This window comes from Cordyceps javanica, chromosome 1 (genome assembly GCF_051103115.1).
Source record: "Cordyceps javanica chromosome 1, complete sequence".
NCBI classification, from domain to species: domain Eukaryota; kingdom Fungi; phylum Ascomycota; class Sordariomycetes; order Hypocreales; family Cordycipitaceae; genus Cordyceps; species Cordyceps javanica.
Genome location: NC_139295.1, coordinates 5012501 through 5037511, shown reverse-complemented (window position 1 = coordinate 5037511; position 25011 = coordinate 5012501). Strand labels below are relative to the sequence as shown.

General features: G+C 52.7%; 7 protein-coding genes across 7 annotated transcripts; 5 read left to right on the top strand and 2 right to left on the bottom strand.

The window, feature by feature from the left end:
* Positions 1-1327: 1327 nt before the first annotated feature.
* Positions 1328-3344, top strand: V2A60_001516 (uncharacterized protein; the record flags this gene model as incomplete). Its single annotated transcript, XM_083252876.1, has 4 exons — positions 1328-2088; positions 2142-2360; positions 2411-2691; positions 2743-3344. The coding sequence occupies 4 exons, from the start codon at positions 1328-1330 to the stop codon at positions 3342-3344; spliced, it is 1863 nt and encodes a 620-aa protein (XP_083109002.1).
* A 2186-nt stretch (positions 3345-5530) lies between these two features.
* Positions 5531-7629, top strand: V2A60_001515 (MDR family MFS transporter; the record flags this gene model as incomplete). Its single annotated transcript, XM_083252875.1, has 3 exons — positions 5531-6082; positions 6141-6217; positions 6270-7629. The coding sequence occupies 3 exons, from the start codon at positions 5531-5533 to the stop codon at positions 7627-7629; spliced, it is 1989 nt and encodes a 662-aa protein (XP_083109001.1).
* Positions 7630-10233: 2604 nt separating this feature from the next.
* V2A60_001514 (clathrin heavy chain) lies at positions 10234-15406 on the top strand (the record flags this gene model as incomplete). Its single annotated transcript, XM_083252874.1, has 3 exons — positions 10234-10320; positions 10398-15002; positions 15053-15406. The coding sequence occupies 3 exons, from the start codon at positions 10234-10236 to the stop codon at positions 15404-15406; spliced, it is 5046 nt and encodes a 1681-aa protein (XP_083109000.1).
* A 612-nt stretch (positions 15407-16018) lies between these two features.
* V2A60_001513 (dipeptidyl aminopeptidase) lies at positions 16019-18832 on the bottom strand (the record flags this gene model as incomplete). Its single annotated transcript, XM_083252873.1, has 2 exons — positions 16019-16107; positions 16177-18832. The coding sequence occupies 2 exons, from the start codon at positions 18830-18832 to the stop codon at positions 16019-16021; spliced, it is 2745 nt and encodes a 914-aa protein (XP_083108999.1).
* Positions 18833-20447: 1615 nt separating this feature from the next.
* Positions 20448-22301, top strand: V2A60_001512 (dolichyl-P-Glc:Man(9)GlcNAc(2)-PP-dolichol alpha-1,3-glucosyltransferase; the record flags this gene model as incomplete). The annotated part of the gene is made up of 2 exons (XM_083252872.1): positions 20448-20676; positions 20755-22301. 2 exons carry the CDS (start codon positions 20448-20450, stop codon positions 22299-22301), a joined length of 1776 nt encoding a protein of 591 aa, XP_083108998.1.
* An 887-nt stretch (positions 22302-23188) lies between these two features.
* V2A60_001511 (uncharacterized protein) lies at positions 23189-24013 on the top strand (the record flags this gene model as incomplete). Its single annotated transcript, XM_083252871.1, has 3 exons — positions 23189-23209; positions 23279-23784; positions 23845-24013. 3 exons carry the CDS (start codon positions 23189-23191, stop codon positions 24011-24013), a joined length of 696 nt encoding a protein of 231 aa, XP_083108997.1.
* A 412-nt stretch (positions 24014-24425) lies between these two features.
* V2A60_001510 (ribosomal protein P2) lies at positions 24426-24914 on the bottom strand (the record flags this gene model as incomplete). Its single annotated transcript, XM_083252870.1, has 2 exons — positions 24426-24602; positions 24756-24914. The coding sequence occupies 2 exons, from the start codon at positions 24912-24914 to the stop codon at positions 24426-24428; spliced, it is 336 nt and encodes a 111-aa protein (XP_083108996.1).
* Between the last annotated feature and the right edge of the window lie 97 nt (positions 24915-25011).

Below are 25011 nucleotides of genomic sequence, written 5' to 3'. Positions count from 1 at the left end.
TGTACCAGCCTCTCAACCAACGCAGGGTCCGCCCTATGCAGGGCAAAAGGTTCCAGAATTGGCAAAATGGTCTCCCATTAACATTGGCATCGAGCCGTTGAAGCACACCTTTCATTAGTGTCGCCTGACTTGAGCAAATTTCCTCTAGGCCGTGAGAGCAGGCTGTAGTGTGCCTTGGGCCTTTGCTACTTATAGGTCGTAAGTTGGTAGTTTGGCGGCGCCTTACCACATGGGGTAGAGTTCACCGACCAGTGATGATCGGATGGCAATCCTGGCTGTTCCCAAACTAGTAACCAGTTCGTCACGTCGGCCAGCAGCTTGGAGAATAAGTAGCTACTGGTTTCTCTGGTAGAACTATGCAACCAGGTGCGCCAAAGCCAAGACGCACAGTTTGCCAAAAGTCCCCGGGAAGAGAGAGGCTCTGAGTTTGGCGGATCAAGCTGCCGCATTGTGCACCGCAGGATGCGTGTCTCGGCAGCGGGATGCAATCCTGTCGCGGTGTGCTGGTTCGCACCAGAGTGCCAGCGAGCGGTGATGCGCGGGTGAGAGTTTCGTCGGCCGGTGCGTCACTCTGTAGTTGAATATCGACGCTGAGCCGGGGATCCCTAGTGTAATGCAACGGAATCTTCTAACCCGTACGGATTAGAGCTAACGGACTTGACCTTTGCTGGCATCTGAGTTTGTTCGGCCACAATCTCACAGGGAACAAAGCCATGATGGCAGCTCTAGCGGGGAAGCCAGCACAAGAGCACGCCACACGCTCTGCAGTGTGATTATGCGCCAAGGTGATAGAGGACGTGACGCTGACTCTGTACCAACGGCATTATTATGGTGGCCTCAGAATTATGTTTCTGGCCAGTGCAAACGCCCGTCAGCGCGCGGCCGCCCAGATCAAGGCTTACTCAGCGTAGCCCGGCTTTCGTCACGTCACCGTCAAACTTCATCGTCCAGGCCAGTGGCCGGTGAGCTTCCCAACGCTCGGATTTCATCCTACATTAACTGGATGAATCCCGCCCGTTTCTCGTCGCGCTCACACTCTGCCTTTTTCCTGCCATCAACGCCTGCACGTCCGCTGCGCTGCCAGTCGCAGCCTGCTAATTCATCCTTTATTCTACAGCGCGGGAGCCCCCCCCCCCCCCCCCCCCCCCCCCCCATTCAGCCAAGCGCCCGCCAATCCGCTGCCCGGGGTTCAGTGGCGGCCGACCAACCTACCCCCAACGCATGCTAAACCACCACCCATTCCCAGCGGGTTTTGCGCCTATCCAGTGAATCGGGCTTGATTTTCTGCTTGATAGCTCGGCTGCATTGCCGCGCCGTGTCTGCAGGAATGTCCCCGTCTACAATCTCGGCCGGAGGCTCCCGCCCGGCTGGTTACGGGCAGTCCTGCACCAACTGCTCCCGCGCCAAGTGCAAGTGTATCCTTACTACTGCTGGCGGCGCCTGCGAACGCTGCAGTCGCCTCGGCAAGGACTGTCAGCCTATTGCAACCGCCAGGAAAAAGGTCGCCAAAAGAACGGCTGCGTCGCGGACAGCACAGCTGGAGGAGAAGCTCGATGATCTCGTCTCCATCCTAAAGAACTCCCAGGGACATCCCGGACAAGAACAGCAGCAGCAGCACCTTCAAGAACAGATTGCGCAGCACCGTCAGCACCTAGGTTACAGCCACATGCAGCATGTCCCCCAGCAAACAAGATCACAGACTGCCGCCTTGGACTCGCTTGCACAGGCCGCGACTACCGAGAGGCACAATGGCCCTGGGGTGAACCGCGGTAACGTAATTGACCCGAATATGGCCAGCGGCCAGCTGCATCGTGACCCAACGCTCGAAGAGGCCGACGTCTACCTCGCAAAGTTTCGCACTTGGCTGCCTGGCCTGCCGTTTCTCCATCTGCCATCTGATATGAGCGCCAAAGCATTAAGAATTGAGAGGCCCTTTTTATGGTTGTCTATTATGAACTTGGCGTCAGACTCCCACTCGCAACAGCAATTTCTACGGGAAAAAGTGCGCAGGGAAATGTCGGAGCGCATTATTATGAACCACGAGCGCAACATGGATATTGTACAAGGTCTAATCGCAAACCTTGGATGGTATGTCTCCCTTCCCTGCCGTATATCGCACGTAAGCCTAAAACAACATGCAGGGCCACGTTGAATACAGGACCTGGCGCCAGACCATTCGTTGTTTTGTTCTCTCAATTGGCGACTTTGGTAATCTATGAACAAGGCATGATGCGCCCGCCGAATCAGGAGCACTTTTCCTCGGTCGGCTTCAAAGCTTGGAACATGAGCACCCTCACCCCAAAGGCTCGCACAATGGACGAAAGAAGAGCCGTTTTGTCGTTGTGGTTTCTTACCTCAATGTAATTATCATTCTGCGAACACCCTGCTGCTTCCATACTAACCTTGTCAGATGCAATGCCCTCACTGCGCGTACAGAGACGCTGCCGTGGACGAGCCATATGGACGAGTCTCTAAGCATTCTTGAACGCGGCGATGACCAGCATCTAGACACGATGCTCGCGGCAATTATCAAAATACAGAAGATCTGCGATGAAGCACACCGACTTCTCATGCAAGACCTGCTTCCCAACGCACCCGCAAAAGACATTCCATCATATCTCTATAAATCAAGTCTCCTGGAGAGACTAAGCGCCGTCAAAGCAAATCTTCCACCACGCTTTGCCACCAATTGTTTGTTAAATGATCCCTTGAAGAGTATTTGGCATGACTAACATGTAATAGACACCATTGTAACACATCTCGTTTCAACAGAATGTCAAATTCATGCCATCGGCTTGTTTTCCAACCAACGAATACCAGAGACGCAGAGCGTCGAGTCGATGTACCAGTGCCTCATCTGCATTCGATCATTCTATGATGCTTTTTTTTCTATTCCTCTAGGAGACATTGCCGGTCTTCCGCTACACACATATGTCGCCTTGTCCACTATGCAGGTGATGTTATACAGGCTTACCATTTCTGACAACCCGACCTGGGATAAGGAGGTGGTACGGCAGACCGTGGATGTCATGGAAATTGTGGACAGGACGATTGAGCTGTTTGAGAAAGTGGCAAGTGTATACCCAATGCGCGACCAGCAAGTGCAGGGTAACCTGTTCCAAAAAGGCGCCAAGCAGATGCGCAATCTGCGTGTCATGTGGCAGCCCATTGTGTCCAAGCATTTTGGCACCATGCCCACTCCCAATAGCCAGCAAAACAATGCTAGCAGAGCCGCAACCGAGCAACCTATGCTTCTTGATACGATGGTGGACGGCGAACCGATTGATTTTAACGACATGTCATGGATGGCAGATATATTTGGACCCTGGGGGGACATACAATAACGATCTTGTACAGCATTTTTCTTCTTCTCTTCGTCTTTCATCTATTTTAGCTATGACGCGATACGAAATGAGCGCTAATCGAACTTTTCATCTGATTTCAGTCATTCATCTGATTTCAGTCATCTGCAGCTTTTCTCATGTGATGCCGTCAGAGGTGGAAGATGGGGCGAGTGCTGATGCAGAACGCCTCGGGCGCGAGTCTACTCCGTGGGGTGGCATGACAATTAACGGAAGTTAGCACCATTAAGATGAGACTAATTGAACGTAGGGCCAAGGCATTACGCTGTAGTTGACCTGTGGGTTTGTATCCGGGGGGTCGGTAGATTGTAAACCCTTGGATATGGATATAGCAAGTGGCCATGTCAAGTTGCTAGCGGCGCACCAATAGCAGTTGATGCTAAATACGGCATCGCAATTATAATTCAATAGCGGAACATGACCGTCTTACGACGATCGGCTCGACGGAATTAGAAAGCGTGCGTATCCCATAGTTTCCTATAACACGGCATTGGTGTTGTCTGGTGAAACGAAAGTTACTCAGGTTGCGAAAGGGCGGTACAGACGAGGCTCGGTCACCATCCACAACAATCGTCGTCTGATCAAAACGTCCTCAAAGCCTATTCGCCCCTAACTCGCATTTTGGAACAGGTGTTCATCATTATAGGTGCGAAGTTTCTAACGTGGCGAGCGGAGCCGAACTACGCGAATCCCGGAGACCAGGCATCCGGAATACTACTAGTTACCCATGTGGTTTTCCTAGATTCCCAATGCGACCTTGTTTAGCCAAGTAGCGAGCGACTGGTCTCACCACGAAGCCAAGCCTCATTGTAAGGCTTCTGTTAAAGTATTCCTCTCGGAGAAAACATTGTGATTCGCGACCGAGACTTTCGGCATCACGTACGCTCTACGATGGCCCGGGCCTTAAAAATGACCTTCGATGGCCCTCACCAGGACGGGAAATTACAGAGATCGCCCCGCCTGGGAAAATGGTCGCAGGAGAGGCAAGGCGACTGCAGAAAGGCAATCTACAGCTCCCATGCCTCTCTCCACCCGGGATAATTATATGGAGACCAGGGCCGGCTTTTTTGCACAACCACTGCCGGATCGGGATGACAGCAAGTTATGAGTGTAGGGGAGGGGACTCTGCTTACATGCCCACCAAAGTGGTCCCAAACCGACGAAGCCCTTCTGTAATAGCTTAAAGCGTATTATCCTTGACGTGGGATGAGTGGGCAGTAGCTAGAAGGTTGAGATGGTAAAGTCACGTCATGACACCACATTAGCAATGTTGAGGAAAACAACAGAAGTTATCGAGAGCAAACAACGAATCGAGGCTCGCCCGATCGCAAGCCGTATCCACGGATCAGTAGATCTAGTTCATGTGGTGGATAACCGCATGGCAGACTGAGACAGCCGATACAACCAGGCAGCTGTAACTCAAGAATGAACTCATTCACTTATCCGCAGAAGCGAAACAACGAAAGCTTTTTTATTCTTGGCATTCTAGAAGCATGCACAGATTGCATGACCGCTGCACTTTCGCCCACGCCGGAGTTTGGGTTGTGCTTACCCTCCTGTCCTATTGAGGTACCATTTCCCGCGTGGCGTTGCAGACGGGGTTGCGCGTGCCGCCACTAGCAACTCCCATAGTAGGGCGGGATTGGTGCAGGGTGGATAGGAGACGGGAAATCGAATAGGGAACCCAACGCAGCAGCTAAGGCGATCCGTATACTGAGAATCTCAATGCGGGAAGTGTACTGCAGCGCGTGGCAACTGGGAGGGCTCCATCATGTAAGATGACGAGGGGGGCAGGGCTGCAGAAGAGCTGACCTCGTACCGACAAGAGCTGGGCGTAGCCCTGGTTGCCATGCGGAGGTGTTCTGTCATTACGCGAGTGGAATTCGTCTTTTCCTTTATCTATACTGTAGTTCCCACCTGCAGTGTCCTATAGATGCTGTTTCACATTTACACTTTCAAAGTGACCGGACGATCCCTTGGCAACTTGTACCCGCCCTCACTTATAGACCGGAGACTCAGTCACTCATTACTCAACGACTTGACGATACTTGATTGCGATACAGAAAAGAAGGATAGTCGAAAGGGCGGAATCGTGGGATAAAAGAAGACGACTGAGACCACAACTTACATTGTATAAGAGAGGCGATATCATATAAGAAGATCCAAAAATGGGTCGCTCAAAACGAAGCTTCACCAACCCTCTGCCCAAGGAGGCGTCCGGGTCTGCGGACCTCTCTCACAGCCGGTCCATGTCAACCGTCGCCGAGCGGCCCCCGCAGCTGCCCGAGATTGACCTGGAGCCCCTCGACTTCGCCGTGCTGCGGGAGAAGCGCACGTCGGTCGCGACCAACCCGGAGACCAACTACGGACTCGACATGTTTGACGTGCGCCTCTCGTACAACGCGGCGCGCCGCAGCCTGATCCGCGACAAGGACGAGCTGCCCGACTTTTCGGGCCTCGGCGAGGACGTCCCCGCCGTGCCGCAGCTGCCGGCCGACCTCCGCACCCTGCACTCATCCAAGATGAAGGAAGTCCTGGGCATGGACCCCGGCGAGGAGACCGAGGTCGAGAGAGACGGCTCTTTTACTCCCGAGTCGGTCCTCAAGGCGACGGAGAAGGAGACGCCGGAGTATATTCACGGCTGGAAGCTGTTTAGCGTTATGCTGGCGATTACTCTGGCGTGCTTCTTGTACTTGCTTGATGTGTCCATTCTAGTTACGGTACGTCGTTGCCTATCCCGAGCAATGTCTGGTTTGTCTTTCTAACACTATTCTATAGGCAATTCCCAAGATCACAAGTGACTTTCACTCGCTTACAGATATTGGTTGGTATGGTGCTACGTACAACTTGGCAAGGTATGCATCATTAAGATATTGTTCGTTGCCCTGTTGCTGACAAGACCTGCAGTGCCGCTCTACAGCCACTCTCTGGCAAGTTTTACACATATTTCCACGCCAAGTGGACTTTCCTCGCTTTCTTCCTCGTCTTCGAACTCGGCAATCTCCTCTGCGGTGTCGCTACGTCCTCCACCATGATCATCGTCGGCCGGACTGTCGCCGGTGCCGGGGCATCTGGCCTCACCAACGGCAGTTTCGCCATTGTCACTGCCTGCGCTCCCATGGAGAAGCGTCCGCAGCTGATGGGTATTCTGATTGGTGTCTGCCAGATGGGTCTCGTGGCCGGGCCTCTCATCGGCGGTGCCCTGACAGAGTTCACCAGCTGGCGCTGGTGCTTCTACATAAACCTGCCAGTCGGCGCCATCACCATCATCGCTTTCCTGGTCACCAAAATCCCTGATAAGCGCAAGTACGTCCAGAGTCCGGGCAAGCTGACCCTCAAGAAGATGGACATGCTCGGCTTCGTGCTCTTCGCTCCCGCCGCCGTCATGATCTTGCTGGCGCTCGAGTTTGGCGGCAACAAATACGCTTGGAGCTCCCCGACCATCATCGGTCTCTTTGTCGGTGGTGGCATCGAGGTTGTCCTCTTCCTGTGGTGGGAGCGTCGCGCGGGCATGACGGCCATGATTCCTCTCCCGATCATCGGAAAGCGCCAGGTGTGGACCGCCTGCGTGGCCAGTATGTTCATGTTCTCGACCATGTTGGGTGCCGGGTACTACTTGCCCGTCTACTTTCAGACTGTGCGCGGCCTTTCGCCTCTCCGCAGCGGCATCTCGATGCTGCCCGCCATTGTAACGCAGCTGGTTATCACTGTCGTTTGCGGTGGACTGGTGCAGCGTGTCGGCTACTACCTCCCCTTTATGATCTGCAGCGCCGTCATCATTGCCATCGCCAACGGCCTTCTCTCCACCTGGGGCCCTCACACGCATACGCTGACGTGGGCTGGCTACCAAGTTCTTCTTGGTGTCGGTCGCGGCATGGCTTTCCAGATGCCCGTCATTGCCATCCAAGCGCATACACCTCCCGCGTTGGCTTCGGTTGCCACTGCCACCATGGTCTTGTTCCAGACATTCTTTGGCTCCGTCTTTCTCGCCATTATCAACACTCTGTTCAACACCAAGCTGAAGCAGGAGCTGAACAGCCGGCTGCCAGAAATCGGGGCCGATAAGATTATCAGTGCTGGTGCCGCTGATATCAAGAGCGTTGTCTCTGCTGACAAGATTGACCAAGTCCTTGAGTCTTACTCTCTAGGCGTGAACGAGGTGTTTTACGCTATTGCAGCAATTTGCGTGTGCATGTTCATCTTCTCGTGGGGTACGGGCTGGACCGACATTCGCAAGAAGCCGGAACAGAAGAAGGGCGACGTTTAAAGTGCCGTGTTTTGATTGGACCTATTTTTTGGTTTAGTTTTAGAAGGTTTAATCTTGCGTGCGGCCACGAGGAAAACATGATTCATTCGAGTTGTGTTTGCCAGTGGCGCGGTTGTTGTCGTTCAGCATTTTCGTACACACGCACACTCATTGTCTCTGCATGCATGGAGTTTAGGATTTGTTTTACTTTTCGGGAGCCCTTGAAAGAATTTTGAGAGTTTTTCAGGAACGAAATTACACTGGACGCATGCTGAGTTTATTGTCGCACAGCACATGTTCGTATCTACAATAAGGCTTCAATGCACATGGAACAGAAATGTACTATTCATTATGAACATGAATCTAAGCAGCGGCTGGTAAATAAATTTGTGTAATAATTGGCATTGTTCAATTTTTTTTTTGCTCCTCTGATCCCCTCCGGGTTTCATATGCTTCACTGCTGAAGTGCGTTGGTATTGGCGGCTTGCAATGGGCTTCGACTAGTTGGATTTTCTGACTGCAAATTTCAATTGTACACTACGCCATCGACATATTTCAGTAGATACGGCGGGCCCGTTCAAGTATCTATTTCGAAGAATTAGCTCTCAAAAGTCAAGATATAACCCTTTCATGGATCATCCTAGGAACAACCAGCCGCGGCCACCACGAGAAAACGACCGCGGTGGACGTGGTGGGAGAGGTGGAAGAGATGGTGGGCGAGGTGGACGAGGTGGGCGAGGTGGACGGCAGGGCCACAGAGCACCAGCCACGCCTCAGCAGGCAGCCGGAACTGTGCCTACAGTTCGAGAGGTGGTCCCTGGTGCAGGAGTTCTCATTGTTCTCAAAGAGGACCAGGCTACAGGACGTGAAACACGCGGTGTGGTGGGTGAGGTTCTCACGTCGGGCAACCACCCGCGGGGCATCAAAGTACGTCTACGCGGAGGACAGGTTGGCCGGGTACAGCGCCTGGACAAGACGACAGGCGATTATCCGGAAAATGGAGCAAATCCTGCCATCTCAGATGGCGCGGCAACAGCAAACACACGGCCACATGCTGGCTCCGCGCGCAGAGGAGCAAGTACAAGATTTTCGCATCGATATACGGATGTGCGCAATGACGACTATCTAGAAGGGCCGCCGGAAAGAAGCCTCGCAGATTTTCTTCCCGCCGACTTCGGATCAATTGCAGCTCCCAAGCAGTCGGCAACCCCGACAATTAAGTGCCCGATGTGTGAGGACTTTGAGGGCGACGAAACAGCAGTGACGCATCACATAGACCGAGTTCATCTTGCGTGAGAGGGATCGATGCAGACATTTGACCCACATCGAACAGACAGTATCTGATATGAGAAGCATATGAAATATGGTTGGATTTGAAGTTTCATGTTAATGGCATAGATGGACAAAGCAGCCCACTAGGTATGGCATTTTCGAGGAACAGCGTCGCAGAATTTGAGAATAGGATTCTAGAACCTGATTTTCGGGCGAGCTCGATATACATACACCATCTTTCTAGGTTATTTAGTAGACGCCATCTGCTCATATTCACAATTTAGAACGATCTGTTGGTCCGAAGGTGGAATCCGCGCTTGACGTAGCCTGGATGGGAGGAATGCATTGATACAGTTTCAAAGACTGCGTTGCCAACTGTTTACAGCTACTAATTCTAAGCGGAAAAAGGAGACTAAGAGGGTAAAAAGAGATCAATCAGTGAGAGACATAACAGAACCAAAGAGAAGACCTGAGGACAACAGCATTTTGAATCGTATTTCAATAATGAACTGATGCCATCACGAACCAGGGCAGCAGGGGTACGTATCTACCTTAGGTACCTACCTACAGTTCTGCCAGCTGGCAGCTTGGCCTGGGCGGGACTGGCACTGGCACTGGCACTGATACTGGGCACTGCCCGGCAACAAACGCACGTGCCAACCAATCACAAGTCGCTCTGGAGCGGAACATGATTGATCCACCCGTTTCCAATTAGACTGGGTCAGCCCACAGGCGGGCGTGCCTGAGCCAATGACGCTAGGGAAAGCACAACTAGTGGTGCGTTTGGTGGTGCTCTTCGGTGCGTCGCCCAGTTATCACTCGCCTGCCTATTACGTTCCGCCCCCCAGCAAGGCCACAGGGGTACGTACCGTCCTCCCACCTATCTTTCCCCAGTTGCCCAGGCCCTGCCAGGAAGGACCACGTCTCGCAAGGGACAGGTAAGCCCCAATAGCACCACCACCAGCCAGCTGCCTGCCTTCTCCTTTACCTCATCAAACAACCCTCATCTTATCCCAGCACGCGACGATTCTTCCGTCCATTCTCCCCACTTCGGAAGCACCTTCTCGCAACGTTCTTTCCCTTTCATCATTTTTAATTCTTCCACCTACCGATTTTTTTCTACGCCATCCTCCCTCTTGTTTCGCGCCTTTGCCGCGCCGACTCTTGTGCATGGGCGTTGGGCCACAAGCTTCCAACTCCCTAAACGTCATCGAACAGCGCCTTGTCGCTTGTCCGACGACCTCGCATCCGCATCCCTTTCGCTGCGAGCTTGCCCTTGGCAGCTTCTATCTGCAGCACCCAGCCGTCTACTCGCCGCTTCTCCGGCGCTCGTAGCCATTCACACCCGGCGCCATGGCGCCCCTACCCATTAAGTTTCAGGAGCTCGTCCAGCTCGGCAGCGTCGGTGTTGACGCGCAATCCATTGGCTTCAACTCTTGCGTAAGTTCTTCGCCATTGCTTACGTTCATCATAGACACGTCGTGGAAGCTAATTGGTCTTTCCTCCTCGCCCTGCAGACTCTCGAATCCGACACATACATTTGCATCCGAGAACAAAAGAGCGAGGGAGCCCAACCAGAAGTCGTCATTGTAGAGCTCCAAAACGGCAACAATGTCACACGCCGACCCATCAAGGCCGACAGCGCCATCATGCACTGGAATAAGCAGATCATTGCCCTCAAGGCGCAGTCGAGGACGCTGCAGATCTTCGATCTCGAGCAGAAGAAGAAGCTCAAGTCCTGCACAATGAACGACGATGTCCAGTTCTGGAGATGGGTCAGCAACACTACTCTCGGCCTCGTCACTACCACCAGCGTATATCACTGGGACATCACCGATGCTTCTCAGGAGAGCCCCGTCAAGGTCTTTGAGCGTAACGCCAACCTCAACGGCTGCCAGATCATCAACTACCGCGTTAACAGCGATGGCAAATGGATGGTTGTCGTCGGCATCTCCCAACAGCAGGGTCGCGTTGTTGGCGCTATGCAACTCTACTCCAAAGACCGAGGTATCAGCCAGGCCATCGAGGGTCATGCCGCTTCCTTCGGCACTCTTCGCCTTGAGGGCGCTCCCCAAGACACGAAGCTCTTCAGCTTTGCTGTGCGAACTGCCACCGGTGCCAAGCTCCACATTGTCGAGGTCGACCACGCCGAATCAAACCCCGTCTTCCAGAAAAAAGCCGTTGACATCTTTTTCCCTCCCGAGGCCACAAATGACTTCCCCGTCGCTCTCCAGGTCTCCCAAAAATACGGCGTGGTATACATGGTCACCAAGTATGGTTTCATCCATCTCTATGATCTGGAGACGGCCACGCTTATCTTCATGAACCGTATCTCGAGCGAGACCATCTTCACTACGTGCGCAGATAGCAGCTCGGCTGGTCTTGTGGGTATCAACCGCAAGGGTCAGGTGCTCTCGGTAACCGTCGATGAGACCACCGTCATCCCCTATCTTCTGGAGAATCCCGCCAATACCGAGATTGCCATCAAGCTGGCTTCGCGAGCTGGTCTGCCTGGTGCCGATAACCTCTACGCCAGACAGTTTGATCAGCTGTTCAATGCCGGCAACTACCAGGAAGCCGCTAAGATCGCCGCCAACTCACCTCGCGGCTTCCTGAGAACCGCCGACACCATCGAAAAGTTCAAGCGCCTTCCAACCCAGCCTGGTCAGATGGCCTTTACTCTTCAGTACTTTGGCATGCTACTCGACAAGGGTACCCTCAACGAACACGAAACGATCGAGCTGGCGCAGCCTGTGCTACAGCAGAACCGCAAGCACCTCCTCGAGAAATGGCTTGGTGAAAATAAGCTAGACTGCTCCGAGCGACTTGGCGACATGGTTCGTCCATACGATGTCAACATGGCTTTGACCATATATCTCAAGGCCAATGTGCCCCAAAAGGTTGTTGCTGGATTTGCCGAGACGGGGCAGTTTGATAAGATTCTCCCTTACTCTGCTCAGACCGGCTACAAGCCCGACTACATCCAGCTCCTTCAACACATCATTCGCGTCAACCCCGAGAAGGGCGCCGAGTTCGCTACGGCGCTCGCCAATAGTGAACAGGGGCCTCTTGTGGACTTTGAACGCGTCTGCGACATTTTCCAGTCGCAGGGTATGGTCCAGCAGGCCACTGCTTTCCTCCTTGATGCCCTCAAGGATAACAAGCCAGAGCACGCTCGTCTCCAAACCAGACTGTTAGAGATGAACCTTATGCACGCTCCCCAGGTAGCCGAGGCTATTCTAGGCAACGATATGTTTACCCACTTTGACAAGGGCCGCATTGCGCAGCTTTGCGAGCAGGCCGGCCTTCCTCAGAAGGCTCTAGAGCTCTACGAGGACCCTGAGGCGATTAAGCGGGTCATTGTTAATATCCCGGGCAGCCCTAACTTCAACCCTGAGTGGCTCTCTGGCTTCTTTGGAAAGCTTTCTGTCGAGCAGTCTTTGGACTGCCTCGATGCTATGATGAAGGCCAACATCCGCCAGAACCTGCAATCCGTCGTCAACATCGCCACCAAGTACTCCGAGCTTCTTGGGCCTGTTCGTCTCATTGATCTGTTCGAAAAGTACAAGACTTCGGAGGGTCTCTTTTACTACCTGGGGAGCATTGTCAACCTTTCCGAGGACCCTGATGTGCACTTCAAGTACATTGAGGCTGCCACCAAGATGGGCCAGTTCAACGAGGTTGAGCGCATCTGCCGTGACAGCAACAGCTATAACCCGGAAAAGGTCAAGAACTTCCTCAAGGAGGCCAAGCTTCCTGAGCAGCTTCCGCTTATCATCGTCTGCGACCGTTTCAACTTCGTGCACGACCTCATTCTGTTTCTTTACCAGAACAAGCAGTTCCAGGCCATCGAGGCTTACGTTCAGCGTGTCAACCCTTCACGCACCCCCGCTGTTGTGGGCGGCCTGCTCGATGTCGATTGTGAGGAGAGCATCATCAAGCAGCTTCTCAGCACCGTCAATGCTCAAGAGATTAGTATCGACGAGCTTGTCGCTGAAGTTGAGTCTCGCAACCGCCTCAAGCTCCTCCTACCTTTCCTTGAGGCCACTCTTCAAGCTGGCAACCAACAGCAGGCTGTTTTCAATGCTCTCGCCAAGATCTACATTGACTCCAACAACAACCCTGAGAAGTTCCTGAAGGAAAATGACCAGTATGATACTCTTACCGTTGGTAAATATTGCGAGAAACGTGATCCCAATCTCGCCTACATTGCCTACTCTAAGGGTCAGAACGATCTTGAGCTCGTCAACATTACCAACGAAAACTCCATGTACCGTGCCCAGGCTCGCTACCTGCTAGAGCGTTCTGACGGTGAGCTGTGGAACTTTGTCCTGAGCGAGAACAACATTCACCGACGCTCTGTTGTCGATCAAGTCACTGCCACCGCTGTCCCTGAGTCAACGGACCCAGCAAAGGTTTCTGTGGCTGTCTCTGCACTGCTTGAGAATGATCTGCCGCTCGAACTCATTGAGCTACTCGAGAAGATTGTCCTTGAGCCTTCTCCATTCAGCGATAACCAAAATCTGCAGAATCTTCTTCTGTTCACCGCTGCCAAGGCCGACAAGGGCCGTGTAATGGACTACATTCACAAGCTTGACGGCTACAATGCTGATGAGATTGCCACGTCGTGCATTGACGTTGGTCTGCACGAGGAGGCTTTCGAGATTTACAAGAAGGCCAACAACAAGTCTGAGGCTGTCAACGTTCTGGTCGAGCATGTCGTGAGCATTGACCGGGCCCAAGCTTATGCCGAGGAGGTTGACCTGCCCGAGGTCTGGAGCAAGGTCGCTAAAGCCCAGCTTGATGGTCTACGTGTAACAGATGGTATTGATTCTTATATCAAGGCCGAGGACCCCTCCAACTACAATGAGGTGATCGAAATTGCCACCCACGCTGGCAAGAACGAAGACCTCGTACGCTATCTCCGCATGGCCCGCAAGACTCTACGTGAGCCTGCCATTGATACTGCACTGGCCTTCTCATATGCCCGACTTGACCAGCTCTCTGAGCTCGAGGACTTTCTCCGCGCTACCAATGTCGCCAACATCGAGGAGTCCGGTGATAAGGCCTATGATGAGGGGCTCTACGAAGCCTCGAAGATTTTCTTCAGTAGCATCTCGAACTGGGCCAAGCTCGCCACCACCCTCGTCCACCTCGAGGATTACCAGGCAGCCGTTGACTGCGCTCGCAAGGCCAACAACATCAAGGTCTGGAAGCAAGTGCACGGTGCCTGTGTGAACAAGAAGGAATTCCGCCTGGCTCAGATCTGTGGTCTGAACCTCATCGTGGATGCTGAGCAGCTGCAAGAACTTGTCAAGGATTACGAATATAACGGCTACTTTGATGAGCTTATTGGCCTTCTTGAGCAAGGTCTTGGCCTTGAGCGAGCTCACATGGGCATGTTCACCGAGCTTGGAATTGCTCTGTCCAAGTACCATCCCGAGCGCCTCATGGAGCACATTAAGATCTTCTGGTCCAGAATGAACATGCCCAAAATGATCCGCGCGTGTGAGGAAGCCAACTTGTGGCCCGAGCTGGTTTTCTGCTACTACCACTACGACGAGTTTGACAACGCTGCTCTTGCTGTCATTGAGCGCCCAGAAAATTCTTGGGATCACCAGCAATTCAAGGAGATTGTTGTCAAGGTTGCTAACCTAGAAATTTACTACCGCGCCATCAAGTTCTACGTCGAGCAACACCCCTCGTTGCTCACCGACCTTCTCGCGGCTCTGACTACTCGCGTCGATGTCAACCGCGTTGTCAAGATGTTCCAGAAGAACGACAGTCTGCCACTTATCAAGCCCTTCCTGCTTAATGTGCAAAGTCAGAACAAGCGCACTGTCAACGAGGCTGTCAACGACTTGCTCATTGAGGAGGAGGACTATAAGACGCTCCGTGACTCTGTACAGAACTACGATAACTACGACGCCGTCGAGCTGGCCGGCCGCCTCGAGAAACATGATCTCATTTTCTTCCGCCAGATTGCCGCCAATATCTACCGAAAAAACAAACGCTGGGAGAAGTCCATTGCTTTATCAAAGCAAGACAAGCTGTTCAAGGATGCTATTGAAACTGCTGCCATTTCCGCCAAGGCTGACATTGTCGAGGACCTTCTTCGTTACGTAAGTACTCCATTTAGCCTCCCTGCTCACACTTGCTAAACATATCATAGTTTGTCGATATTGGCCACCGCGAGTGCTACACCGGCATGCTGTATTCTTGCAACGATCTTATCCGCCCTGACGTTGTTCTCGAATTGTCATGGCGCCACGGCCTCAACGACTTCACCATGCCCTACATGATCAACATGCTTGCTCAACAGACCAAGGAGATTGCTCTGCTGAAGGCCGACAACGAGGCCCGCAAAGCCAAAGAACAAGAGCAAACAAAGACAGAGGATAACACTCCTATCCTGGGTGCTGGTCGCCTGATGATCACTGCCGGTCCTGGCGGCGCCAACTCACCCGCTCCAGGCTATGGCCAGGCCAACGGCTTCGCTCCCCAACCTACCGGTTACGGATTTTAAGAATTGCAAGTAACGGGTTTCTTGCGATGTAGCTCATAATGAACTATTTACGCAGGGTGACACTGTCTTTTCAAGAGCCATAATAATATTTGTATTCAAACTATCTTCTGGCCCAGGATGAGGCGGAGGCGTACTGGGAAAATTTAAAAGAATGCACGTTAAGACGAAAGCGTTTCCGTTTTGGAACGGCGTGGCCTGTATAGGACAGGCACAGCCGAAGAAGCCAATGGATAGAGTAGACGAAGAGACATGGGCAGGCATGCGTATCTATGCTTGATCTTAATGCTCATATACATTCGGCTCGAAGTCACTTGTTGTGGAAGACTCGAGAAAGTGAGAGAGGAAATCAGAGAAGGTGAAAGCATTCATGAAACTCGCAAGCCGGAATGGCCAATCCGCGAGCACTGACTGTACGTGTATGATAGTTTATTCAATTAATGTTGCTATTTGAATTTCGATCGAATAAGGACCATGCTCTCTATGCGCGTGACTGCTACCTGGCATAACGAAGACGACCTCCGGAGAAATACTAAACAATTGCGTGACATACGCCTTTCTCTCATCCCCATTCATCATTGCGAGAGCTACGGGAAATTAGCTAGGCCAGCCTCCCTACACGGAGCGTTTAATGGGGTTGGGCTTGGGATGAGCAATCTTGAGCCATTCTCCATTGAAGGCGTTAATAAGCCAATCGTTCAGTTCTGATTTTGTTGGCACAAATTAGTATAGACATTCCCCGTGTCAGCGGACCATGCCGTAACAAAACGTACTATCATAGACAATCTTATTGCCGTTGTGAAATGAGATGCTGTGGTCACTGTCCGGGAAGACGTGAACGTCGTAATTTTCTACGCCGGCGAGATCGAGGTCGTCGAGGAGGGTGAGGGAGTTTTGGAAATGGACGTTGTCGTCAGCAGAGCCATGCATGAGGAGGAAGCGCTTGGCCTGGCCAAGGGCGGTGACATTGGAAACACGGGACCGGCGGTAGCCGTCACGGTTGAGCTGTGGAGTGCTCATGTACCGCTCGGTATAGATGCTGTCGTAAAAGCGCCAGTCGGTGACGGGGGCGACAGCCATGCCGTAAGCGAAAGTTCTCCCGGCGTCAGCTTCGAGCGTCTTCAGCGTCTGAAAGCCGCCGTAGGACCAACCCCAGATGGCAAGTCGGTCAGCGTCGATGTAGTCGCGTGCGGCAAAGTGCTTCGCCGCTGCAATGTGGTCCTGGGCCTCGACGACGCCGAGCTGATTGCGTACTACAACACGGTGCGCCCGGCCCTTGAAGCCGGTACCGCGAGGGTCCACCGTGATAACGACGTAACCCAGGTTGGAGGCGACGTAGGACTGGAAGTCGACGGCGAACCGCTTGGTGACAGTTTGAGAGTTGGGACCCGAGTAGTGCTGGAAGAGTACTGGGTACTTCTTGTTGGGGTTGAAGTGCGGCGGGCGGCGCTCGACGTAGTTGAGAGAGATGTTGTCGCTGATGTCGATAGTGCCGTACTTGAGTACAGGCAGCTCGTGTTTGCGGGCCCGCTCGGCCAGCTCGGCATTGTCTTCTAGGACGCGACTGTACGAAGCTGAGTTAGAAGGCGTAGCGACAATCTTTTGCGTAGGCACTTTGGGCCCACGGTTGGAGAGCAGTGCATAGCCAGCACCAGAGGAGAAGCTCACACCGTAGTAAGCTTCCTCTGAGATGTCGGTAAACGGCTTCAGTTCGCTTCCATCCAGCTTGACGGAGTAGACGTGGCGTTGGATAGATGATTCTTTGGTAGCAATAAAGTACGCCAGGTTATTTTCCAGGTCAACAGCAGATGGCGCGTTTTCGACCTCCCACTGGCCCGAGGTGAGGAGTATTGGCTCGCTGTTATTGAGAGGTGTAAAGTAGCCGATGTGTTCGAAGCCCTCGTGGATGATGCCATCAATGTAGCCATCATATCTACGGCCCTTGGCCCAGTCGGCTGGGACATACGTCATAGTATGGGAAATCTCAAACCAGCCACCATCGATATCCTTTACATTTACCGAGTTGACCACCTCGCCCTTGCGATCGGCGACGTCGATAAGCAGAACTTTGAGGAAATCGCTTACCCGGTTTGTCTGCTTGACAAGGAGCTTGTCGCCCGCCCAGAGGACATTATTGATGATACGGTCTTCTGGAGGAAATTCATCTTTGGTCTCTGCCGAGAAGACCTGGCCAGCATCCACGTCAAAGAGCAGTAGATCAACGAACGGGTTGTGCGAGCCAGCTTTGGGATACTTGATGTTAACCACATCAGGGTAGGACTCTTCGCCTTCAATGGGCTGCTTGCCGCTGGGTCGTGAATTGTAATATTGGATGGAGTATTCGGGAACACCGGTCTCGTTGGTACGCAGAAAGGCAAGATATTTGCCATCGGCAGACCACCAGGTAGCGCTGTTTCCGCTGAAGACCTCTTCTTCATATACCCAGTCCGGAATACCGTAAAAGTATTCGGGGCCACCATCTTTGGTGATCTGAATAATTTGTTTGCTGCCCTTGATGCGACGAATGTACATGTTGTTGTCGCGGGTAAATGCGACAGCATCGCTCTGGGGACTCCACGTGGCGAGCTGAACACGGACATCATCTTCCCATGGGATCAAAGGCTCTACAGCCTGAGTCTCAACATCAAGGATATAGTATACGGCAGTAAATGAATGTCGCCAATTCTTTTCCAGATGGACAGCGATGAGAACACTTTTGAGATCTGGACTCGGCACGAGGTTTGTGGGGTAATACTGCTTGCCACCGTGCTTAAAGGAAGACTCTTTCATAAGAACCTTGGTACTGACGGCATCTGCAGCAGCATCAGGCGTTTTTTCGCTATTGCGAACGTCTTCAACAACCAGGTGCCCGAGCTCGCTGGTGCCTTGCTCGAGTAGCAGGCCATCCTGACCATCCGGGCTGGCAATCCAGCTAATGGACTCGTAGTTTGGGGACCAGAATCCGGACTGGACTTGAGTTAGGGTGACGGGTTTGCCAGAGCCTCGTGAGTCAGCATCAGGGTCATGTTCGCTATCGCTAGCATGTTTGTGGCCGCCAGTGAATAGAAAGAGGCCCAGGCCCAAGCCCCAAAATGCGATGAGAGCAGTGAAGGCTATAAAGAGCACACGTTTCAGGCTGCGATCCATGGGTATCTGTTTGCCAAGGCCGGCGCCGGCGCCGGCCGGAGGCAGAAAAGGACCGCTCTCTAAATCATTGCATTCGTCATCGTCGTTGTCGCGGAAAGGGGTGTATTTGTTGGTGTCGCGGTAGGACTTCTTGCGGTTGGAGGGCTCCTTCTCTACCTCTTCTTGCAAGCGGTCGAACACAAGACTAGTTGTGGAGGCGGAAGAAAGCGAAGCTCGTGATGAAGATTCTGGCTGGCCGTCGTCGCCATCGGTGTCGCTGCGGCGGGCAGGCAAAGAAGCCATGGATTCGAGAGGCAGGTCGCTGACCCAGCTATCCAGCTATCCAGCTATCGTTTGTGCGAATCGTTTGTAGGAGAAGGAGGTTGGCCAAAGGCGAAATCAGAATGGCGGCATAGCTTATGGTCGAATTAGCGGGTACAACTGCCGCCTGTATCGAGATGGGATGAATAGCAGAGACAAAAGCTACAACAATGAAGATGACAGATGTGAGACTGGTATGAAGGTAGTGGCTTGGTGCAGGGAGGCTCAGCTGCTCCGGGTGTCTTCCGCTTGAGGCAGAGGAATAGTGGGACAGCCTCCCTGTGCGGCTGTGCCTAACAAAACCGGGCGCTCGGGCGACTGTTCTACTATTACGGTAATGCAACCACCCAGGTAAATATTTCAAAGAGAGACTATTGCACTGGGCAAACAGGGGCCTCATGAAATCTAATTTCGAATAGCAGTACAATTTCCAAGCTTGGGCCATCATCGGTGATTTGCTCCTGACTCGAGGGCTACTATAGGTTAGTTGGCAACATACTCAGTATACTAGGTTTTGTTTTGATGGTCCAAGTGTACAGCTGACAACCTTGACGGCCATTCCGGTTGTCGAATCATGGTAATTTATCGATATTTCCATCTCGCGATTCCGATAAAACTGACGATGTCACTCAACAGCCAGTCCATTTGTGCCCGCCGCACTATTTACGTCACACATTCCCTCGCTGCACCCGGCCACGCTAGCGATATCAGACGACCGCTTGCAGGAATCTTTTGGCCTCTGCTTCGTTACTTTGATTACATATTTCTTCTATCGTACTGTAGCTCCATTCCGACGATCGAGTGATGACTTTTAGTCTCCTGCAAAAGTCTTCAGACCCCGTAGGCTTTGAACACTAACTCGTAGACGGTGCGAAGAAGCGAGATAAACTTGAATAGGATGGCCACTCTTGAAAAGGAAAGCGTAAGTGTTCAACCTGGCCTCGCTAGCGAGATTTCTCTGAGTTTCGTGCATTGCCATGCTGCTCTCCATCTTTTCTCCTTACAGTCGCTGAGCTTGGCTCAAAGAAGATGCAATGTCCTGATTATTTTTCCTAAGCTGCCTACTCCTGGATCGGGACCTTTGCGTCTACTTTGGTATCGGGTCATCATAGAAGTCTCCGTCTCCGAGCTTGTAATATGGACTTGTAGCTGGTGAATTTGGGTCGGTGTCGGTGGATGGGGTAATATTGTCGAGTCTCAATGAGTCTGTGTCCCTGTACCTTTTGGGCATAATAATGAATTCTACTAGAATGGAGGGAAAAAGATGCCAAAGGAAGACCAGGCAACAGAAAGAATACAGAAAGAATACAGAAAGAATACAGAAAACAAATCTTCTCATCAACGTCAAGTGTAAAAAAAAAAGGGTGACCTTGCGCCATGTTGAGCTGTCGCCCATCCACTTCTGACAGGCTGAATGGAGCTCCAGTTCTCCACAGCTACCAAGCATGCCCCAAGCTTCATCTTCACACGTCACTCTCTTTTACAACAAGTCCTGTTTTGTGCCTTCTGTCGCGCGCCAATTTCCTCTACGCGACGACTTCCTTTCTGCATGTTGATTCCTCTTCGGCCTGGAATCTAAAATCAGGGCCAAGGAACAATGGTCATGGCCAGCCCTGCCTCACACAAGCCCAGGCGCAAGGGAAAGACAAACGGTGTCGACCTCGATGCCCGCCCACGCGCCGAAGCTCCCGCCAAAGCCCCCTTGTTCCCACTGGCCGGATTCCTCTGGCCGCTGCGCACGGCATCATCGCAATGGACTGTTCTGCCCCTCGTGCTCATGGTCGCTGGACTGTTCCGCTGGGCAGCAGGGCTTTGGGGCTATTCAGGTGCGTTCCTCCATCCAGCACCACGGCGACCTCCAAGGGCTGCAGACTGACCACCTCACTTCTTTTCTTTTGCCATAGGCTTCGAACGACCCCCTCTGTTTGGTGACTACGAGGCTCAACGACACTGGATGGAAATTACCACGCATCTACCCATCTCCCAATGGTACTTTCACGACCTCGAGTGGTGGGGGCTCGACTACCCTCCCCTTACAGCCTACCACAGTTGGCTTCTCGGCAAGATTGGCGCATTGTTTGACCCTGCGTGGTTCGCACTATTCACGTCGCGTGGATCCCATGATGCCAACCTAAAAGTCTTTATGCGCGCGTCTGTCATCATCTCCGAGTATCTGACCTACATCCCAGCCGTCGTCGTCTTTGCCCGCCGCTTCAGCAGGCTGAGCGGCGTCCCAACCTGGGCCAGCAATGTCGCCCTCGTCGCCATTTTGATGCAGCCCGGCACCATCCTCATTGACCATATCCATTTTCAATATAATACAGTTATGCTCGGGCTCGTGCTAGCCAGCATGTCCAGCCTCCTGGCTGAGCGGTACAGATGGGCCGCCGTGTTCTTTGTCTGCGCATTGGGCTTCAAACAGATGGCGCTCTACTACGCGTTCAGCGTCTTCGCGTACCTTCTCGGACGCTGCGTCAAGCCTAGTATTAGCATCAGCCGGCTCACTGGCATCGCCGTGGTAACTCTCGTCTCGTTTGCAGTGCTGGTGCTCCCCATCATCCTTGGCGCTCTGTATGATGCCCGCCGTGGTATTTCCTCGCACTCCGAGCTCGGAGGACCTCCGTCACCGCTGCCAATTTTTTCATTCCTTACAGACTATCTCGACACCGAGGCCTTTTATTATCCTGTGGTGGAGCAGCTCGTGCAAATTGTGCACCGCGTGTTTCCATTCGCTCGTGGCCTCTTTGAGGACAAGGTTGCCAACTTCTGGTGCGCTGCCAACGTCGTCATCAAGCTGCGAAATTATCCCAGCGACCTGCTGCAAAAGGCATCTCTCGCATTCACGCTGCTTGCCATCATCCCACCGAACCTCATCCTATTCATCAAGCCGCTCAAGGCCACTATGCCGCTAGCTTTTGCGACCACAGCTTGGGGGTTCTTCCTCTTTAGCTACCAGGTTCATGAAAAGAGTGTGCTTCTTCCATTGATGCCCATGACGATGCTTCTTGCCGGCAAGCAGGGCCTCAATGGCAGTGTGCGCTCCTGGGTCGGCTTCGCCAACATGCTTGGCGCGTGGACCATGTTCCCCTTGTTGCAGCGTGTCGACCTGACCGTCCCTTATGTAGTGCTTACTCTTCTTTGGTCATACCTGCTTGGTCTTCCCCCTATTTTTTGGAGCGCTCCACTGCAGGACGCTCACTCTAAGCCTTTATCGCAGTATGCTACGTTGGCACTGCATTCCGGATTTTACGTCTTGATGATTGCCTGGCACATTGCGCAGGCGCTTTTGTCGCCGCCGCCAAGCAAGCCTGATCTGTGGGTAGTGGCCAATGTTGGCATTGGTGCTGCTGGTTTCATGATTTGTTACGCCTGGTGTTTCTGGAGACTAATTGTCGAAAGTGATTTGCTGCCAAACGCCTATAAAACGATTAGGGTTAAAAAGACACAATGAAGAAAGAGGATGCAGATTACTAGTAAGATGCTAGCTGGACTAGAACCTGAACTATGCATGAGTCTCTAAGAGGAGCCTTTTTCTCTGTTTAATAATACTAAATTTCACTATGCTTGATAACAGATGCCGGAAGAGTGAAAGAGACAGGTGCGCTTGCCGTTTCCGGCCCATCAACAATCACATTGGACTTATTTCAGCAGATCATTGTTGTGGATTTCTTGGTGTTCGCGCGTCTCACATATGAATGAACCTTTCGCGTTCGACCGAGTCCACAATGGGCAACAGACTGCGTGAGGGCCTTGCAGAGAAACGGGATTGCAGTACTATTACCAGCCAATGGAATCGTGCGTTTGCACAAATGACAATATTTATCGAGCTCGTTCCCATGGCTTATGTCATTCGCTAGACTTGTTTTCCTATCAGGGGATGATTCTGCTGCTGTCATTTGCGCAGCAGTATTTCCATTTAAGCGCAACGGATTGGCGAGCGCATCTGGGCACAGCTGACGGCGTGGGTAGACAGAGTACTGACATTGCAGGATACAATAAATAAACTTTCAGCGATGCACTGGATCCCGAAGCATCGAAAGCCTCTACCGTCGCAAAGATGGCTGGCGCCACCTGTCTCGGCCGAGCTCACCGCTTGTGTAACGAGGCTAGAGCACGATTGTTTGCTTTCCTCGCCACGGTTGGCTTGGCCGTCCAAATGACTGTCACCATCCTCCAGGATGACTACTTTCAGGCCATTTCTACGGCTTGCCTTTCGACTTTCCTTCCTCACATCCGCTGTTGCTCAACGAGCCAATCAGGACACCTGCGTCCGACGGTTATCAACTTTGCGCATCACTCACATAAAGCATACGCTGGCGCACTCTCTCCGCCGCAACTATGGCGAGCACACCTAGCACTGTAAGTCACACATGTTTGCTGGTCTATCGGATATTAAAAGACTAACCAGGGGTCAATTATTGGCCGTAGGAGACGGTAACAGCCAGTCCAGCGCAAATCGCGGCGCTTGCTGTCAGCGTATTTGCCATCATCGTGTTTACCAGCATCAGCGTCTATCTCTGCGGGCACCGTAAGGGCTACAAGAGTTGCAAGGGCTCCAAGGGCTGCGAGGGCTGCAAGGAAGTCACGCAAGGAGCAATTCACCGCATCCCGCACGTCCACCACCAACGGCAGCACACGAGTGTGTCGCCTCAGTGCTCGAAACCCAGAAGTCAAAATGCGAGTGGCGGGCGATTTTCCAAGCTGAAGGAGGCGTTTTGCATCAAGGTCGGGGCCACGACAGAAGCGGAAGGGGCATCGCGGTCCTCTGCGGAAGCGGAGGCGTTTGGACTGGCACCGAGGATACGAGATACGTTGTCGCTCCGGAGAGGCATGCACTCCGGCACCAGCAACACGCACAACGGCACGGAAGAATTCCAGGCCGCCGTCAACAACCTTCTAGGTTACCGGCCCGAAGAGCTACAAGAATGGTACCCGTAAGTTCACCGAGAGAGAAAAGGCCGCCGTGGCGTACACCGCTCACCGGGTTCATATAGTGATTCTGATAACGACGGGCGGGACAAGATACAGCCGGAGCGTGAAGAGGAAGCTTTTTTCGCAGTCGATCTGTATGCCTCAACTCTGCCTGCATACGAAGAGGTAGCGGGGCCGCGCAGGTTTTCCTGGCAAGGCCATGAATCCGACTACCGACCGGAGAAGCGTTAGAAGCGAGACATACAAGTACTTACTTGACGCCCTGAGAGTGGTCCACAGACTGTACTTTAATACCGGGCCACTGTATCCGTAGGAAGCCATGCTTTTAATGATTCACGGAGGAGAAATGACGGGACATAACAAGTAAACATCACGAGCAAGCTACACCCAGCAACATTCTGAAAAAAGATTCTTGATTTATCGTAAATCTTGAGGCCAAACAACTCCAACTATCGCACCAAGGCGAGTCCAAGACGTGAACCCCAAGTGTGCACGTTGGTACATTTTCCGTACCAACAATGTCTGTTGCACAATGCCCGAAAACCTCGAAATCGCCTTTTCCCAAGAAAAAAAAAAGAAAACCCAACTTTGTTTCGTGTTCTTTTTTTTTTCGTCGTTACCGTAACAATGGTGAGTAGACGGCTTAGTCGAACAGACCGAAACCCATGTCCTCATCAGACTCCTCCTTCTCCTCCTCCTTCTCCTCGGCAGCGGGAGCGTCAGCAGCACCGCCGGCAGCGGCGGCACCGCCAGCGGCAGCAGCACCGCCAGCGCCACCAGAGGGGACGGAAGCGAGCTTGCTGGAGCCCTCGGCAATCAGCTGCAAGAAGTCGCATGTTAGCATGCCGTGTCCTCATTTTTGTGATGTACATGACCAAATATTTGCGCGTGTTCGTTGCTGCGTGATCGCAATCGTTGACACCGGCAGGGAATGGTGCATTCGCCTGCATCATGGGTAATTGTCTGTCCGTACCTCATTGATGTCCTTGTCCTTGAGCTCGGAGAGGAGGGTCTTGACGCGCTCCTCATCGGCCTCAATGCCGACGGCAGAGAGAACGCCGGTGATGTCCTTGGCGGAGGGGGACTCGTTACCGCCGAGGGTAAGAAGAAGGTAAGCGGCGAGGTGCTTCATTTTGAAAGATCTGTTCGCAAGAAAAGATCTCCGAGTCAGTCAGGCTGTTAAACGGGTACTGTATCGCTCTGCGATTTCGGTCGGGTTCCTATCGTTT